This window comes from Ipomoea triloba, chromosome 3, assembly GCF_003576645.1.
Source record: "Ipomoea triloba cultivar NCNSP0323 chromosome 3, ASM357664v1".
Taxonomy (NCBI): Eukaryota; Viridiplantae; Streptophyta; class Magnoliopsida; order Solanales; family Convolvulaceae; genus Ipomoea; species Ipomoea triloba.
The window spans coordinates 7,080,466-7,099,422 of record NC_044918.1 but is presented as its reverse complement, the minus strand read 5'-3'; the positions used below and the strand labels follow the sequence as shown (position 1 = coordinate 7,099,422).

Here is an 18,957-nt window from a genome sequence, read left to right as displayed (position 1 = left end):
GTGTTAAAATTGAGGACAAAAATGTAAAATCAAATATTTGAGCCTTTAATATATTACTGCAATGTAATATATACTCTGTAATTTTTTTTTTGTAAATTCTCTAACTGGATGTGGAGTGTTATTGTATATTTTATTGTTGTATTAGGTGCTTTTTTCTTTATTTGATAGCAAAAATGGTAGAAAAGGACACTAGTATGATTTTTGTTGTTGTTTTATTCTATGTTAATTTTTTACTGTTCTAATTTGCCTTTTTTCTAGTTGAAATTTTGGTAATCAAAGTGATAGGATGAGTTGTACCATAAAGCCCAAAAAAAAAAAACCTAATACAATAATAAAATATATAATTAAAATTATTACGGAGTATATATTACATTGCAGTAATATATAAAAGCATCAAATATTTAGTTTTACATTTTTGCCATCAATTTTAACATCTATTTAACATAGATTTAACATAAGGACTAAAATTGGTACAAAATTAATAGTTAAAGGACCAACCATGATCAAATTAAAAGTCAATAACAAAAATTGGTAAAAGTCAATAGTCGAAGGACCTTTTATGAAATTAACTCTTTTATTCATAGTCCATACAGTTATATGGCCTGTAGTCCATATAAAAATTTGCCCACAAAAATGATCCCTTCACAAATAACGAAATAACAAATTAGGGTTGCATATTATGGAATGAAATAGGATTAAGAGTGTGTTTGGTTCATGGGTTTAGTTATTAAAAATGTGAATTAAAGTAATTGTTATTGTTTAGTTGACATGTTTCAATAACACTACTATGAGATTCAATTACCCCATTAATTAGAAAACTCATTCCATAATAAAATAAGGGTTTCATTCCATTATCCCCTCCTAATTAGTAATTTGGTTTTTAAGTTTGGATTGTTGCTTTTATATTTTTGTTTTTATTTTTTTTTATGTGCTTTGAATGTATTTATATTAGAATAAATTTTTTGTTCTTGTATTTTTAAAATATTTATTCTCATTATAAGATAATACATAACTAACGACAATATTGGTAATCATACAATTACTAAGTATTTGATTCCCATTCCGATTCCGATTCTCATGTGTGAACCATTTGGTTCATGATTTTTAGAACACTACTATTAGATTTGATTACCTCTTAATTATAAAAATCATTTCCTAATAAAATAAAGATTTCATTCCATTATTCACCCTCCTACTTGGTAATTTGATTTTTAAGTTTGAATTAGTGCTTTTATATATATATATATATATATATATATATATATATATATATATATATATTTGTTCATATTGATGTTTTGGATGTATTTATTAGAATAAATTGTCTTGATTGTTTGTTCTTGTATTTTTTTAAAACCCTTATTCACATTGTAGGATCATACATAACCAAACAATAATATTTGTAATTTTTCCTAAGTCAACCCTACTACCAAATATGCAAAATACTTTCATCAAAATTTATTATCATTATCAAGTATTTGATTCCTATTCCAGTTCCGATTCCATGTGCAAACCAAACACACCCTAAATTATACTCCTGATGTAGCGAACACGGATAAGCTATTTTTTCATGTGGCCTCATTACAAGTGTCTACATCAATATTTTGAGTGTGAGACTAGAAAAATTTAGTATACATATAATATTTTCCATCAAGTTTATATAAAGTGGTTAAAAAATTACTTTGCAAACGGTCAAAAGACAAAAAAGTGATGAGGATATAATTGAGGAGCTAATAAAGTTAGTTATAACTGAACTACAAACTTAGTTATTTAATTGTCTAATATTACACAAAGAGTCAACACCCCCCCAATTGAAACTCCCATTTGAGCAAACCATTTCGTGCCACTAGAAAGTCATTGACACAAATTTAGCTCTTTGAATTTAATACTAATTAAAAAATTAAATCTAAACTATAGTTAGTTATAAATAAGAGATTAAAACTTTCATTTTCACATAAAATAATTTTCTTATAATTCAGTAACAATTTGTCATTTCTCCTAAAATTATATACAATCAGAGAACAGATATTGAAACCTCTTGTAAAAAGTTTCAGATCGAGACTAGATTACGTAGTCCTTTGCAAACAGTATTTTGCAATATAATGTTAGCGCAGTTAGATCAAACTTCTGTGCTGAGAATATTTTTTTCGACATTTTGTCCCCATTTATTTTGGATGCTCCTGTGCGAAGGTTCACCGGGAGTACTCATCGTGGTCCACCAGGCTTAATCCATTGAAATGAAGCATCAAAAAAGGAAGATTTGGGTCCCATGAAGAATTTCTTCATGAAATTAATTATTGATCCAACATTCAGCTAGAATCTCGACTCGTGATTCATCTTTTGCTTCAAATAAGTGTTCTTATGGTCCCTAATTCAGTCATTTCAACCAGCAACCAAATATGTGTATCTTCAAATAAGTGTCTTAGATCGAACTGAATTGACGATCACAATAACAGCATGATATGCTACTGCACTAGCTAGACACGCCTGTTAGCAGTACTCTGAAACCTTCAATGCCGGCGTCACTGAACGACGACTCCGCGATCCGTTCTCCTGATCTGTACTGCAATGAAGCAGCTCTTTCCGATAATTCTTCTAGTTTGGACTTCGAATTTCCCGGCGATTGCGACGATCACGACGGCGATAGCTCCATTGATAACATGTTTCGGATGGAACTGGAACAGATGCAGCGTCTGGACGTGGACAGAGAGTTGCCGCGGGACGAGGAATTTGAATCTGCTAGACGCAATGCCGTCCGATGGATGCTCCAGGTGAATCCACCGTTGAATTTTACTGGTAAATGTATGGTGTATTAGGTACTGAAATCGCTAGAATTTGGCTGCAGGTGCATCGTTACTACAATTTCAGAGGCGAAACCGGATATCTCGCGCTGAATTATCTCAACCGCTTTCTGTCGTCTCACCATTTTCCAGTAAGTTCATCGAATTGTCCGCTAGCTAGATACGATCCGCCTAGCGTAATACTTGATAGACGTATACGTTATTCGATGATCGATTGATCGGAATGTCTGTTTGCTGCAGAAGGAGTGGGAAGGGTGGGCGTGGCAGCTGGCATCGGTTGCTTGCCTGTCGTTGGCGGCCAAGATGGAGGAAACCGCGGTGCCATCTCTGATGGATTTACAAATCTGGAAACCGGAATTCGTGTTCATGCCCAAAACCATTCAGAGGATGGAGCTCTTGATCATGGCGGGACTCAAATGGCGACTGCGCATCATCACGCCGTTCGATTTCCTCCATCATTACGCTGCAAAAGCACCAATTCCAAACACACATTCCACTCAACTCATCTCTAACACTTCAGATGTTATTCTCAGGGCCTGCCAAGGTAATACATAATACTATCCTCACTGGTCTGGCTCATACCAAATTGAATGATATGTTCTTTTTCAACTGAAAAAATCAAACTGATAGTGATATTACGAATTTGTATTTTACGCATCATCGTCAATGGAAGGTTGCAGACAATAATGATACGTTCCTGTTCAATTTCATATACAGATCCAGAGTTCCGGCAATATTCTCCATCAACGATAGCAGTAGCAGCTTTGTTGTTTACGACGGGACAGAACGCGGACGACGAAAGATTGAGCAAGGTGAGTGATGTGTATATATTCTCGAACTGTTTCGAAGACGATGAACACATCGAACAAATTGATCCAATTATTGTTGTCGGTGAAGTAATGTATGCTTGTGTTGCAGGAGATGGTAAAGAGATGCTACAGCTTTCTGCAAAAGCATTTTGAAAAGATCAGTGATAGCTCTGAGAGCAATGTGAGAGACGACAAGGGCAGTGATGATAGTGATGAGTGTTGTGGGGGAAAGTTCCAATGTCTAGTCCGACATGACAAGGAATTCCAGCGGAAGAAACGTGCGTGTACTCCGTATAGACCGAATAATGATTGATGTATCTGTGTTATTCCGTTCTGGTTGGAATGTTAGAAAACGGAAGGTTTATTATTATTATTTTTTTTAGTTGAGTGACGAGAGAGTGGTACCCGTACATGAGAATGCGCATGGGGTAACTCTAATTTGGTGATCTTGATAAGTGTTTATTTTTGGAGAGTAAAATTCTTCGTCATGTTTAGATATTATTTGAAGAAACTTTTTTTTTTTTTTTAATTTACATTCGAGTCTATCTCACAAGATTTTATTAATGTTATTTACATCTCCTAATTTGTGGAATCATAAGAGGTGCCTAGTACATACCATTAGATAGTGACTTCAAATTTTCATTGTCAATGGACTATTTTTTTTATGGAAGGTAAAAAAATTACTAGGTGTAATCTCATTTTACTTATCATATTTACTACTTATGGCTTTATGAGTCAAATTAACTTATTCTTGTTCACTTATTTTCTTACATGGGTGTTTACCGACTGATCAACCACAAATTAGTTGATTTGACCAAGTTTTACTATTTGACTCATCAATAATATGTTTTGGAGTGTTTGGTAAATGCCTGATTGACATTTGCTGATTAAGCTAATCAACTAAAAGCTGAAACAACGGTGAATGTAGTGTTTCTTCTTCAACTACTTGAAATTAAGGGTGTGTTTGGTAACCTGTAAAATGACTTCCGGAAAATGTTTTCCAAGTTTTCTGTGTTTGGCAACGTCTGGAAAATATGGTCAACGGAAAATGTTTTCCGTTGACCAAGGAAAATCAATTCATTTTTCCGGAAAATGACTTACGAAAATTTTTTCCGTAAGTCATTTTACGGAATCGCCAGAATAGCTGTTTTGCATGTTTTTGACCAAAACCAAGCCATATCACCCATGACCATGGACCAAGGAGGTGGAAAAACCGCCGGAAATCTTTGCTACATTATTTATTTATTTATTTTTATTTTTTTATTTTTTATAAATTCTATTTTTTTTATTAAATACCATTATTTTAATAACTATTATAATTTTTTATATTTTAAATAAAACAATTACAATGTTTAATTATACAATTCTATCCATTTTTCAGAAAATGAACCAAACACACAAAGACAGTTTTCCATAATACATCCAAACACTGAAAATGAAACTGTTTTCCGGAAAATGACTCATTTTCCAGAAAACATGTTCCAGAAGTCATTTTCCTGCTTTCCAAACGGACCCTAATTATAAATTGACTAGTTTATTCTTTGTAATCCATCATCCCTAACATCAAACTCTCTTCTTCATCTAACATCAAACACTTTTTCATCTTACTCATATGTCTATGTTCATCTCTGTTTTCCCACGCTTTCTCAACCCACCATCAACTATCGCAGTAACATAGCAGCAGAAAAAGGTTGCAAATCAATAGATTTAATGTGAAAAACTTACACAAACCTTGATGGAATGAGTGGTGAGGATGTCAGTGACAGAGAGCGAGGGAGAGGGTCGTGGTGGTAACATGCATGGCACTTCTTGAAGTGGCAATGAAGAAGGTGATGAAGCACGGTGAAGACGAGATTTGATGATGATGATGGCGTGGGAGAGGATGGTGACCGGTGACCAAGTTTTCCAGCTTGGCCTCGTCTCTTGTCTGCATGTGGAAGAAGTTGGGGAATGCTCATCTGCCAAAGAAGCTAGGCTTACAAGTAAATGAAACCAGTGATGATGATGGGCGTTTAGGTAAGTGGAAGTCCAGTTATGACTCTAATTTGTAAGGTTCGTGGCACAAAACTTGAAGGATAAACTCGGGAAAGCGATTGAATTGAAATAGAGAACATGACTTTCTTGTTCAGTCCCTACAGACGGTGCCATTTGATGGAACAAATTGTTCAATGTGTTTTGAATGTGTATAATGTATGAAGAATTGAGAGAGGAAAAATCTGGAAATTTGGCTTAAGGGAGCCTTTTTATTAAATGTTTAAAGTGAGAGAGAGTAGAGAAGAGGGATAGAAAAATGGAACCCATTTATTTGAGAGTTTAATGGCCTTTTTTTTTTTGAAAACCAACCAAAAAGCAATATATTATATCAAAGAAGCAATAGAGTCGGGTGGGATAGAATCCCAGAACAAAGAGTTAGCCTGAGTGAGGGCCAACGAAGCAGGCGAGTGAGCGGCTAGATTCGCAGACCTAGGAACCGTACTCACCGAACAATGTTCAAAAGTTGAAATTATTGCCTTAGAGGCACTAACAGAGAACGCTACATAAGAATAAAGAGATGTATGATCCGTTGAGAGTAGACGTTGCAGGCTGACACAATCCGTGTAAAGGGCGACCGACATCAAACCCCGATCCTTAATCCAAGAAAGCACCTCTTTACATGCCACTGATTCGGCCATTAATGGGGAGAAACAGTCCTGTAATGGACCATTGAAGGCCGCCACAAAATCACCTCCAGGAGAAAATAGCACAGCGCCCACCGTGGCCTTCCTAATGGCCTTTATATAGGCCTAAAATATTAACTGACTATATGACCTTTGACCCAAACCGTTTAACACCGACCCGTCGGTTAAGGACTGTAAAAGGAGGTCAAATTCGGGAAATATTTCCTATCAGGAGCCTTATTTTAATTATATATGTTAGATAATCTCATGTATCAACTAAAAGTTTAAATCAATAATTTAATTGAATTACACATTATATATATATATATATATATATATATATATATATATATATATATATATTGCTAAACGCCTTTAGTTTTGGTACATTTAGATAAAACTCGAATCAAATTGACTCCATTAGTTTGTACTCTCTCTGTCCCATTTTACCTGTTCTATTTACTATTCATTGGTTTTAAATTTAATTTTTTGTGTTTAATAGTACTTTTAATGTAGTTTCTAAATATATAAATTTTATATATTAATACTAAACTTAATAATATGAAAAATTGGATTAAAAATTATTTCAGTCAAGCCTCGTTAAACGAACCAGCCTCTATTTATAACTACTTTCTCAATATCAACCTATTGAAGCAAGCACAAGAGTCAAAATTGACTCCACTGAAGCTCGAACCCACCACCTTCCGTCTAAAGGGAAGGGTTTGATGCCACTAAACCACAAGGTCCTTGGCAATCTTAATAATTATTGTATTGGAGTTTCATCATCTTGTAGAACTTATAGGGAGGATACTCTACACTCGTACTCACATATAAAAGATATTTGAGTCATCCTAATGTTAACTTTTCCAAAATCTTTGTATGACCAAGTGTGACCCAGGGCAAGGAATTATACTTTTGCACCCAAGGAATTAGTAATTTGTCTTATTAAACTGGGTGATACTTTTATGAGGGATCATAAATTATTCGCATATGCCAACATGTTACATGCCTATAAATAAATTAGAGTGTATTCAAAAAAAAAAGAAAATCACAACAATTAATAATTAATTATCATTTATCAAGTCAATAAAAAATATAATTTATTTTATAAGAGATTATCGAGTAAATAAAGATGACTTTTGATTATAAATTTAATTCTTATTAATATTTAATTGATCGAACTTATATATGATCTTTATAATGTGATGATGCATCTTCACCCAAACATAAATGAAAATTAGATGGAGTATTAAATATCTTCATCGGTGGCAATTCATTTACCGGTGGTTTATGAATTGAATACTGGTAAGTCAATATTGTAGCGTTGTCTCTAAAATGATTCTAAGATCCCCTCTACGATTTTCTCTGTCTTCTCCTGTAAATTCATGAATCGTGTCAATCCCGTAACCCTCAATTACAAATTTAGAAGCAAGAAATCGGTTTGTAATATCATACAATCTCTATGACTAAATGAGGGATGAGTGATTAGGATCTTTTGCCATTGTTTTCCCCGTCTTTCTTGGCTCATTTCCTCCATTTCCTTGCGCTCGCAGAATCCCTCACGTCATTCCGTCCTCTCTTGTTTTCCAGGTGCATATGTTTTATCAACCAATTTTGCGTGAATTTTCGTCTTCGTATCGAATTTGAATTCCTGATCGGCTTATTTAATTTGCTTGTATGTGAAATTTGTTTGTATTTTGTTTTTCTTTGTTTTTTTGGATGAATTTTGGCAGTGGAGATAGGATGGAGAAAGGTCAAGGGAATTTTGAGGTGATGAGCGACGATTGTAGGTCAAATGACGGCAAATACGGGCGTGATTCGCGGGGAGGAAAAGGGAAGAGGTTGTGGAAGAAGGTGAAGTATCAGTTGGTGGAGTATCACTCATTGCCTGGATATTTGAAGGACAACGAGTTTATTCTTGGCCATTACCGATCCGAATGGCCCTTGAAGCAGGCCTTGCTCAGCGTCTTCACCATTCACAACGAGACCCTCAATGTTTGGACGTAAGAATTCATTTCCCTTTCCCCTTTCTGTCTTCAGTTTTAATGTGAATCTCAGACTTGTAGTGTTAAATTTGTGGTTGATGGTTCGGAGCTACGAAGTTTCTGTTGTCTGCTGGGGAGTTTCGTGTTGTGGACATTTTGAATGAGTATTCAGAAGTTATGATCTGTTACAATTCATGTTTGCACCACATAAGAAAACCCAATCTGACAAGGAAAGCATTTGTTATATCGAGTGTTCATCAATAAGGATAAGATAGGTGCTATTTGGTTCTGCTGCACCTTATCAGTGAATTGGTGAAGTTGTGAAGTTTCCAGATGAGATTGTGGAAGTCTTTAGTTTCCTGAAGATGTAATGTTATCTGCAAGTTGCTGTGCATACACAACTTTCAAAATGTAGTGGCTTGTGCATTTCATACAACAGCTCCCACGATCTCTGGTTTTTGGCATGAATTGCATGATGCTTTCCTACCTAGTTTTGGGAACTAAAACTGCTTTGATTACTTTGATTAGAATAAGGGATTGTTACACACTCTTTGAATCTTGATTGTTGAAAATTGTACTGTTGAGCATTGTTTAGCTGGAAAAATCTTCTCACATTCAGTGCCAACTAACTCCCATTTGATCTGCTGTTACATTTAGCTGCTTAAACATATTCTATTAAGGAGTATATTACATTTCTTTTAAACTTTACCCGTGTATTAGAAACTAACCATCTGTGTTCCATATTTTTAGTTCTGGTATTGATATAAAGTCATGGCGGTATACAAGATAAACTCTTTTACCTTGTGCCATCAGCTGCACATGCATGACAAAATCCTTATCTGGAGACATTTTCTTTCTGCAAATTCTGCTTGGTTATGATGAGTACTTCTATAATCTGCCAATCAAAATCAAACCTTGGTTCAGAACGATACCTATCATAAGTAGCTTCAATTGGATTAACCTCTTACTTGGCATTTTTCATGGAAAAGCTCTTTGTTGCATACATTGTTTTTAACATTTACCTTACTGCTATGCTTTAACTTGGGTGACAAGGGAAACCCACAGCCACTACCCGAGGGTGTGCACTGGGTAAACCTCGCATTGTGACCCTAACCAATAAAGGACCACAAGGAGGTAAACCAGCCTAGGTTGCCCATAGCGGACCAGCTCAAACCAAGGAGGTTGGGATTTGAACTTGTGACCTTGTGGTTACAAGTTTGTATCCTTAGCCAACTTGGCTGGAGTTACCCCCATCTTACTGCTATGCTTGAATGAGTAGAACGTGGGGAAAGTAAATGAGAGAGAAAATATGAGGGAAAAGAAAACAGAGAAGAAAATTTGTGTTTGGCTGAGGATTAAAAAAATGAGAAGAAGGAGAAGTGGAGTTTTTTCTCCTCTATTTTCTTTCTCATCAAAATAAAAGAAGCTAAAATTTTATTCCCATTTTCTTTTCTCCCATCCATACATATGATTAATCTTTTGTTGATTGCTGATATTGGTTTGCTGCTGTAACTGAAATGAGTGATAACCTCATTCTTATTTGCTGTCTTGGATTTGTAAATATCTAGATGCTCCATTACTAACACAGTATTTGGAGTCCAAACATGATTTTTTGGCTTTTTGCAGGCATTTGGTGGGGTTCTTTCTCTTCCTTTCATTGACTATATATACTGCAATGAAGATTCCAGAGGTTGTAGACTTTCCAACTTTACAAAATCTTCCTGATGTGCTTAGAAAAGCTGATCTGCACTCTTGTCTACCATCCCTGCTGCACAGGCTTCAGGGAGAACTGAAGACTACATTTCCATCACTTTCTAATTGGCATATTGTACAACTTCTCACTAACTGCCTACCCGAGTGTTTTTCTAACAGCAACCATACCAATGTTTGTGTTCTGGTAATCCTCACTCATTTCTTGAGTGCCTCTAACTAGTTTTTTAAAAGCTCCATGTATTTGATAGAACTTATGCATATATTCCTTCTTCATTTCATCTCCAGTAAATGAATATTTTTGGATGGGGTTAACTTACCCTTGTATGCCATGCTACATAGTAATTGTGTTATTTTGCACCCAAACACTGCTTTGCTCCGTTTAGGGTATGCATAATTATTCTCTAGGCAGCTCTGCTCGTCTGCTGGATGAGCTAAATAGGCTATAAAGAAGAGTTCCAACCTGGGAGCACTTGTATGATAGAAGAATTTAATATGGCAAAACATAGTTTACGGTTCTGTGGAAATAGTTAATTCTTTATTTTACTTCATTTTATCTGTCCTGTGAGTTTTCCTTCCCCCTATCTTATTGATTAGTTTTGTAAATGGAAATGCTTTCATATTACACAAATTATTTATGTGCACTCCTGAGGACTTAAGATCCATCTGACCTCTCTAGTTGCGGTGGCTGATATTTCTTTTATTAACTTGATTGAATGCAGAGTAGCATGAAGGAAGATCTGGTGAGCATAATAGCGCCATTGACGGCCAGACCAATCACACGGTGGCCATTCTTTGCATTCTTGGGCGGGGCAATGTTTTGCTTGCTAGCGAGCAGCACATGCCACTTACTATCCTGCCATTCAGAACGCCTATCGTACATAATGCTAAGGCTCGACTATGCTGGCATTGCTGCGCTGATATCAACTTCGTTTTACCCTCCTGTCTACTATTCCTTCATGTGCTACCCCTTCTTCTGCAACCTCTATCTGGGATTCATCACCCTCCTAGGAATCGGCACAATCCTGGTTTCCCTTCTCCCAGTCTTCCAGAACCCAGAATACCGCACCTTCCGTGCTGCATTGTTCTTCACCATGGGCGTATCAGGTGTAGCACCAATCCTACACAAGCTCGTTTTATACTGGAACCAGCCTGAGGCACTTCACACAACAGGATACGAAGTCCTGATGGGAGCATTTTATGGGATAGGAGCCTTGGTCTATGCCATGCGCATCCCAGAGCGATGGATGCCCGGGAAGTTTGACATCGCCGGGCACAGCCACCAGCTCTTCCACGTACTGGTGGTGGCAGGGGCTTACACCCATTACCGTGCAGGGTTAGTTTACCTCAAATGGCGGGACCTGCAAGGATGCTGATGTTAACTGGGCAAGAAAAGGTAAGAAATGGCCATGATTTCTTTATCTAAATGCTGCAAGGATGACTGTATATGGTCCCATTCCCATTGAATAATTTGAGTTAGATGATGATGGTGGGTGTAAGGTGTAAAGACTTACACTGTCTCACTGTCTTGATACCCGTTGTAAAGTAAAACATTGTGCATTTTCTTTTAGACCTTCATTAGGTAAATAAAACAGAAAATGCAAGTATTTTAATAGGTACTTCTATTTATAAGGCATTGCCTAAAATGTGTAAAAATGAATACTTCAATAATAATAAATTGTTAATATTTAAATTGTAATGATATTTTTGTTTTATTTTTAAATATTAGTTTTGATTAAAATGGTAAAATGTAAACAATCGGTCCTGTCATCCTGTGTAAGATAGTGTAGAAGCATTACCTTTGGTTCATTTTTTTTGGACTTTTTCGCAGGTTTTTAAAACGTTGGTGTGTTAGTGTGTATATCTAGTGAGCATTGGGAGCGAGTTGACAACCACCCTACTTGTTTTCTTCTTCCTCCTTTTTAGTTTTTTTTTTTTAATTATGTTTTTTTTGAAAGCAATTAATTATGTTTTTATTAATACTCGTACTTTCTAGTTAAAAATTAATTGTACGCACGTTTTTGTGAAACATAGAATACTACGAGACTTAATGGATTCATGTGCTATGTTTATTTGGGTTCTCATTTAGCCCACATGGTTGGCCTAGAAGTGCCCAGTAGGAAGATTATTAGTTCATCATACAAAGTTGTACAACCACATAAAATAGTAGAGTGTAGATTTGTAGATTAAGTGATCTTTTGTATCAAGAGAAGAATAAATGTTGACAGCATTTAACATCGTACCATTCAAATAACATAGATGACTGTGCTTAGTACAAAAAATACTATTTCTAGATTCATTCAAAATACTTTACTACGGAGTATCATATTGCATGTGAAAAAAAAATATTTGAAGTAGTTATCCATAGCTAAACATTAAAAAGAAAAAGTATTATAGTAAAAACTGAATGTTGCATTTTTATTATTTATATTTAAGAATTGTGTATTATGTATGATAGGAGCGATAATTGTATTATTTAGCTCTAATCCCGAACCCGAAGACAAGATACAGAGTGTTTGAAGAAGAGAATGTCAGAAATTAGAATCTTTAGAAAGGAGCTGTGATTAAGGTTGTTACTAATTCTTTCATTATTTAATAAAATGATTTGTTTTTATGAGTGGAGCGGTACAAAGCCGACAGCTTAAATGCCTAATCTCTCCAAAGTGACAGAGAGAAATCAACGGCGAAAAGTGTCGGTACGATAACACGCGTCCCTCGCCGGAGATTTTGGGGCCCAACGCCCCACCGTACTTTGGGAAAACCCATTGATTAAGGCTCTGCTCACGTTAAAAGCCACGCCCCCATTCACCTAAAAATAGCATCCCACCCACCGCCGGTGATGGAAGGATAGCTCATTATCTATCTTTCTTCTCTTCCTCACTGCCATCTGCTATCTGCCCCATTTGTCTTCTTTCTCGCTATCAGCCAAAATCGGTTTTAATATTTACAGCGGTGAGGTCATGACAGTTTCGGGTTTTCTTGGGAGGATATAATATAATGTACTCGGAGCTAGGGCGGACGACGCAAATGGCTTCTTCGAGTTCGATGTCAAAGAGCAGAGGCAAAACGGCGGTTTTCTCCGATGCTTTTCTGTGCACCGGCGGGACTCTTGTGGCGTTTCTTTTGCTCTGGGGGGTTTGGGCTTTTGTTGCCCCAAATCCCAATTTTAACGGAGGATTTCCAGGGAAAATGTCTGCGGTTCCCGGCGCCGGCGATTGCTCTTACGCGCAGGGGTTTAACCTGCGCGACGACCCGCCGGAGAACAATTTCTACGACGACCCGGATTTGAAGTACACCATCGAGAAGCCGGTGAAGAATTGGGACGAAAAGAGGAAAGCGTGGCTAGAGCAACACCCCTCGTTCATCCCCGGGTCGGCGAACCGGGTTCTAGTGGTGACCGGTTCACAACCCTCGCCCTGCAAGAACCCGGTCGGCGACAATTTGCTCCTCCGCCTCTTCAAGAACAAGGTCGACTACTGCCGCCTCCACGGCTACGATATCTTCTACAACACCGTCCTTCTCCACCCCAAAATGTTCTCTTACTGGGCCAAAGTCCCAACGGTCCGGGCCGCCATGCTGGCCCACCCGGAAGCCGAGTGGATCTGGTGGGTCGACTCCGACGCCGCCTTCACCGACATGGACTTCAAGCTCCCTCTCCACCGCTACAAAAACCACAACCTCGTCGTCCACGGCTGGCTCAACATGATCTTCGAGAAGAAGAGCTGGACCAGCGTTAACGCCGGCGTCTTTCTCATCCGGAATTGCCAGTGGGCCATGGATTTCATGGACGTGTGGGCCAGCATGGGCCCACACTCCCCACAATACGATCACTGGGGAAACACTCTCCGGAAAACCTTCACGGACAAGATATTCCCCGAATCGGACGACCAATCCGGCCTCATTTACCTAATTTTAAAGGAACAAGAAAAATGGGGGAACAAAATCTACGTGGAGAGCGATTACTACTTCGAGGGGTACTGGGTGGAAATCGTGGGGAAATTGGATAACATCACCGACATGTATTTAGGGATCGAGAAGACGGCGGCGGGGAAGAAGCTGCGGCGCCGCCACGCCGAGAAGGTCAGCGAGAGTTTCGCCGATAAGTGGGAGGAGCATCTCAAAAACGCCGGCCAAGGGAGGAGTGGTTGGAGACGGCCGTTTATCACGCACTTCACCGGCTGCCAGCCCTGCAGCGGCGACCACAACGAGATGTATTCCGCCGAGACCTGCGCCGACGCTATGCACAAAGCTTTGAACTTCGCCGATAACCAGGTGCTTCGGAACTATGGCTTCATGCACAGGGATCTACTGGACACCGCCTCCGTCGTGCCATTGCCGTATGATTTCCCCAAGTAATTAAACTTCTCCGGCAGGATTTGTACTTTGTTAGCATAAAATTATGAATCATTAATCAAATATTATATAGATGCTAGGGTATTGTATTTGCTGTTCTTCCTTAATCCCATTTTCTGTTCAGTGAAAACTCCATTTTGGCACATGTTTCCCTGAGAATTTGGAAGTGAGAATCTGTTAATCCAATCATCCAGATGCAATTAAAAGACACAAATCACAGGATTAATTGTCGGGGGAGAGGGGGCAGATGATTGGGAGAAGAAGCGAAGGTACCTAGGGTTTATGAACATGTGTATTCATAAAGTCGCTTCTTGTTGACAAGAATTATTGGTGGTATGATGTGTCAGTTGGCCGGAAGTGTGACCACTCTGGGACTACTGTCAGAGTGTCAGTGACCAGTACCATCGAGCTTCAATGGCAGAATTGATTCTTTCTTTTGGGCCCAACTTGTAGTGGCCATTTGGGCTGGGCCCATATAACAACTTACTCTTCTCCACGAAAGGCCAATTTCTCTCATTTATAAGAGGGTCAAAAGGATAGTGAAAGAGTAAATCACGATAATTTAATATCACATTAGGTGAGAAGATCTGATAATATAAATTCCTATGTGTTCGTAACTTGAACATGAATATAATCTAGGAAGCAATGGGCTTCAATCTCTCTCCTTTTTTCACAAGGTGCATTTAATGACCGTTTTATAGAGGAGGTCAAAGGGCAAGATGCATTTAATGAGACCGGAAGGTAAGAACACATGTTGAGGCCCTGGCATGACTTACACCTATTATTTGTAGATCCAACAGCTAAATCAATATTGTAGTGTCATCACAATCCTAACTATGTAATTTGACTCTTGACAAGATTTTGGAGTGATTTGTAATAAGACGCAACACCGATCAATTGTGATCAGTGTAGGTCGGTAACCGCTCGTCAAATCCCCACTAAGGCAAGCGATTTCTCAAAGCCATATCGGTCAATATCGAGAAGCAAATGACCAAGGTCAATCCTTTTAAGAAATGTGCCAACTCCTCTATATAGTTCACATCAAGACCTATGTCTGGTACCCACAAGAAACCACAATATTGGTCCAAACTCTCATTGTACCTAGTCTTTTATGGCTTGATTCTATATCTTTGTCCACAATTCACCTAGAAAACAAGAAATTACCATATTGGGCCCAACTCCCATTGTACGAATACTAATTTGATATGACTCGATTCTATATCATTGTCCATAATTCACCCCAAAATAAGAAATCACCTATTCGGCCAAACTCCCACTGTATAACTGCTAGTTTGCTATGGCTCAATTCTATATCCCTGTCCACAATTCACCCAAAGAACAAGAAATCACCATATTGGGGCAAACTCCCATTATATGACTGCTAGTCTGCTATGGCTTGATATTATAGCATTGTCCACAATTCATCCAGAAAACAATTGAGTCGCCTGTGCAAACATATAACAAGTTACTCTTTCTTGCTTTGGTCAATAAGACTTAAATTAGAATATAAAATTTAAATTTAAAAATTATAAATAATGTTAAAGAAAATACTTAAAGAAAAGTTAAATCGACCAATGAATAGGAAATGGTGATTTGTTATGAAACCATTGGGGTGGCTCCATCTTCATCAAGCTCTGCAGAAGGAACATCATTGAACATGTATTGGCTTTGATACTCCATTAGGTATTGTGTTGATCTTTTCACGTCATAGAAGAGCTCATAAACTCGACTAACATCTTCCATGTCAACAACCTTTCCCTTCCGTTTCTGGCAAGCTAGAGCAGCAGCAGTGATGAGGTGGATGGCATACCTCAGAGAGGTGTCAACCCCAATCTTTGTCAACAGTAACTTTGCATCATCAGACATTTCTACATCCTCTTCTTGGCATCTGATATCCAGAATCTTGCGAATCTCTTCTTCCGAGTAAGGTTGTGTGGAGATGATGAGCAGGCGATCCAGGAAATCAATGGGAATCCCGTGTGGGGATTTGTAGTTTGTGCCTCGGATTGCAGTAATGCCACGGTTGGTAGCAACAACCAATATAGGCGCCATTTCATTCTCCAGAGCTCGGTTAAGGAAGGAGAAGCATTCAATGTCTAACATATGCACTTCATCTATAAACAGAACGCCTGGCAAAATCTCTGCCTTACCTTCCTCCCTCCACTCTGCAACCTTCGTATCAATCTGGTCCCTGACCTCAGTTCGAATTTCTCCAGTATCACCAGTGAAAAGAGCTAAAAATCCCTGAGTTCTGGAATTGAGAGAGAGCAATTAAATGACACCATTTGGGGGTATTGGGACAACACATTCAGTATAAAAACAACTACTCTAAAGCTTGGTTGTCATTATGCAAACGCAGGTGAATCATCCATTCATCCTAGAGACGTTCGTTACAAATTCTATATGGATGATTGTATTAATACAATAAAGCTATAGAACGATACTCTTGAAATAGAATGCGCACAGCCATTAAAGTCCTTGAGCACAATGGATTGGCAAGATACCGAATTCATATATCCTAGACTCCTAGTAGAACCAGAAGCATCAAGAAGGCCAATAAGCCGTTCTTGCTTAGAACCGAATTAGTAAACTTGTGATTACCAAGTTTAACCAACTTGGCTGGGTTGCCCCGTTTAGCCATGAATTTTGTACTGAGAACATGATGATCAACAACTTGAGGATATAAAATACCAAGTCTTCTAAATTGTTTATACATATACGAGACAAAAACAAAAACCTTATGGAAGACAAAATTCACAGGAAAAAAACACATTTATCCACAAATTAGCTAAAAGAATACCAAAAGCAAGCCAATTCAGTTTATAACAATCTTCATGTATACAGTCAAGCCAATAAGAGAGTTCTCAGTTATCAACATAAAAGGCAAAATAAGCATGATGACCAAGTTTTGAAAGCATGAAGAGATGATCGGAAAATCAAGAATAGGTTTAATCAACTAATAGAAAAAACTAAAAGGAAGTATATTCATAAAGTTGAGGAAGTCTATTTCAGAGGCAAAGAAATATTAACCTGCTATTGATAACATCAATTTCATGGAGTGTAACGCAATGCACCACCTCCTTTCTCTTCTGCAGCTCCCCATCGGGGCATTGCACGAACTTGGTCTGTGGTCCCATGGCGTCATAGTCTCTAGACCTGGAAAATGACCTCCCCAGCTTCGTTATCTTCCCGGAGGCCTTGTCAATGGCGATAACATCCCCGCTCTGCACCTTCCCCTTACTCAAAGCCTCAATCATCTTCGTCCCCAGATCATACACTGTCTCCATATCCGTTGTCTTCAGAGTCATCTTCCCTGTCTTCGACGCTGCTCCCGCCACCGCCGGGCGGTCAATTTGGATTTCCACAACCTCACCTTCAATAACCTCCGCCTCCTCTTTGATTCTAACTCCAATTGCTTTCCGAAATGCTTGCATTAGGGCTTCGGTCTTCGACATTTCGAGAGAGAAAAGTTCGCTCCCTGCGAGGCTCGCGAACGGCGTTTCCTGGCCCAGGGACTTGGCCATGCCCATAGCAATGGCAGTCTTGCCTGTTCCCGGTTGGCCGGCGAGTAACACGGCCCGCCCCGCGATTTTCCCTTCTTGGACCATCTTAACAATGACGCCGGCAGCTTTACGGGCCGACGTCTGGCCTACCATTCCCTCCGAAGCGGCTCGAGGTTCCAGTGCAGAATCGAGGCCTAAACCTCGAATATGCGAGTGAGCGCCAATGCGCTCTATTCGGGTTAGGTCCCGCGTCTCGGAGATTTTCAGCTCCGCCATGGCTGAGAAGGTGACGAGGGTTTAGGGTTTAGTGTTTAATTTCAATGGCGGTAACGGAAGTACGCAACAAGAAGGTGAAGCTGACTTTCAGACCAGTGTAAAGAACGTTTTGGGCCATATAACTACCCAGTGGACCGTATTATAAATTCAAACTCCGGCTAACAAAAGGCGAAAATGCAAAATTCTCTAACCCTATGACTTATACACTTCAGTCCCTAATAAAATAGTAAAAAGAAATAAATCAAGATAACTTAACGATCTATTAGGTGGGAGAACCAAGTGAGACTCATCGATTTATTATGCAAGAGGACTAGTGTTTGTTACTCACAATGAGCTGGTACATTTGGTGAAACTCTCACATTGCAATTTTCATGACTCGATTCTATGTCACTATTCATAATTTATCACCCAAGAACAATTTGAGCTATTTGGGCTAATAAATAAACTAATTACCATGTATCCCTTGTCGTTAAAATTTCGATATGCGTTTCATAATCCAATGCTATAAAAGTTAATTTACTCCTCAAGAAAAAGCTATTTACCTTGCTAGACGCCTAGACCTACTTGACAATGAAATCTACTAACTTTTTTTTTTTTTTTTGTGTGTGTGTACTAAGACTAACCCTAACCCGGCAATTCACACATTGGCAAGCCCATGCGGCATGCTATTAACACAATTTTTTTTAGTTGATGACCTGGAATGCAAATTTGCATGCGTACAAAAATTTGTTGCAGCGGCAGCTTTTTGTACTTTTTTTATTTTTTATTTATTTCTTTTGTTTTTTTTTCTTTTTTTTTGTTTATTTTATTTAAAGTGATGTGAAATTGGGATCCACTTTTAAAAGTTGATTGGATTGTATGAA

General features: G+C 38.3%; 4 protein-coding genes across 7 annotated transcripts; 3 read left to right on the top strand and 1 right to left on the bottom strand.

Moving 5' to 3' along the window:
• Positions 1 to 2,248: 2,248 nt before the first annotated feature.
• LOC116014323 (cyclin-D1-1-like) lies at positions 2,249 to 4,135 on the top strand. 2 transcript variants are annotated; one of them, XM_031254357.1, is made up of 5 exons: positions 2,249 to 2,771; positions 2,846 to 2,932; positions 3,045 to 3,345; positions 3,519 to 3,613; positions 3,720 to 4,135. In XM_031254357.1, exons 1-5 carry the CDS (start codon positions 2,514 to 2,516, stop codon positions 3,921 to 3,923), a joined length of 945 nt encoding a protein of 314 aa, XP_031110217.1. In that variant the 5' UTR covers positions 2,249 to 2,513; the 3' UTR covers positions 3,924 to 4,135. The 2 variants fall into 2 exon arrangements, with proteins under 2 accessions (XP_031110217.1, XP_031110216.1); XM_031254356.1 differs by having other exon boundaries at positions 3,042 to 3,345.
• Positions 4,136 to 7,474: 3,339 nt separating this feature from the next.
• On the top strand, positions 7,475 to 11,664 carry LOC116013568 (heptahelical transmembrane protein 4-like). Of its 2 annotated transcripts, XM_031253395.1 has the most exons (5): positions 7,475 to 7,572; positions 7,821 to 7,857; positions 8,001 to 8,270; positions 9,879 to 10,149; positions 10,685 to 11,664. In XM_031253395.1, the coding sequence occupies exons 3-5, from the start codon at positions 8,011 to 8,013 to the stop codon at positions 11,336 to 11,338; spliced, it is 1,185 nt and encodes a 394-aa protein (XP_031109255.1). In that variant the 5' UTR covers positions 7,475 to 7,572; positions 7,821 to 7,857; positions 8,001 to 8,010; the 3' UTR covers positions 11,339 to 11,664. The 2 variants fall into 2 exon arrangements, with proteins under 2 accessions (XP_031109255.1, XP_031109254.1); XM_031253394.1 differs by lacking the exon at positions 7,475 to 7,572 and having other exon boundaries at positions 7,586 to 7,857.
• Positions 11,665 to 12,604: 940 nt separating this feature from the next.
• On the top strand, positions 12,605 to 14,460 carry LOC116013459 (glycosyltransferase 6-like). Its single transcript, XM_031253231.1, has one exon. The coding sequence runs from the start codon at positions 12,960 to 12,962 to the stop codon at positions 14,316 to 14,318; it is 1,359 nt and encodes a 452-aa protein (XP_031109091.1). The 5' UTR covers positions 12,605 to 12,959; the 3' UTR covers positions 14,319 to 14,460.
• Positions 14,461 to 15,502: 1,042 nt separating this feature from the next.
• LOC116013458 (ruvB-like 2) lies at positions 15,503 to 18,169 on the bottom strand. 2 transcript variants are annotated; one of them, XM_031253230.1, is made up of 3 exons: positions 17,346 to 18,169; positions 15,888 to 16,566; positions 15,503 to 15,760 (listed from the first exon to the last, which is right to left on the bottom strand). In XM_031253230.1, the coding sequence occupies exons 1-2, from the start codon at positions 18,092 to 18,094 to the stop codon at positions 15,912 to 15,914; spliced, it is 1,404 nt and encodes a 467-aa protein (XP_031109090.1). In that variant the 5' UTR covers positions 18,095 to 18,169; the 3' UTR covers positions 15,503 to 15,760; positions 15,888 to 15,911. The 2 variants fall into 2 exon arrangements, with proteins under 2 accessions (XP_031109090.1, XP_031109089.1); XM_031253229.1 differs by lacking the exon at positions 15,503 to 15,760 and having other exon boundaries at positions 15,795 to 16,566.
• Between the last annotated feature and the right edge of the window lie 788 nt (positions 18,170 to 18,957).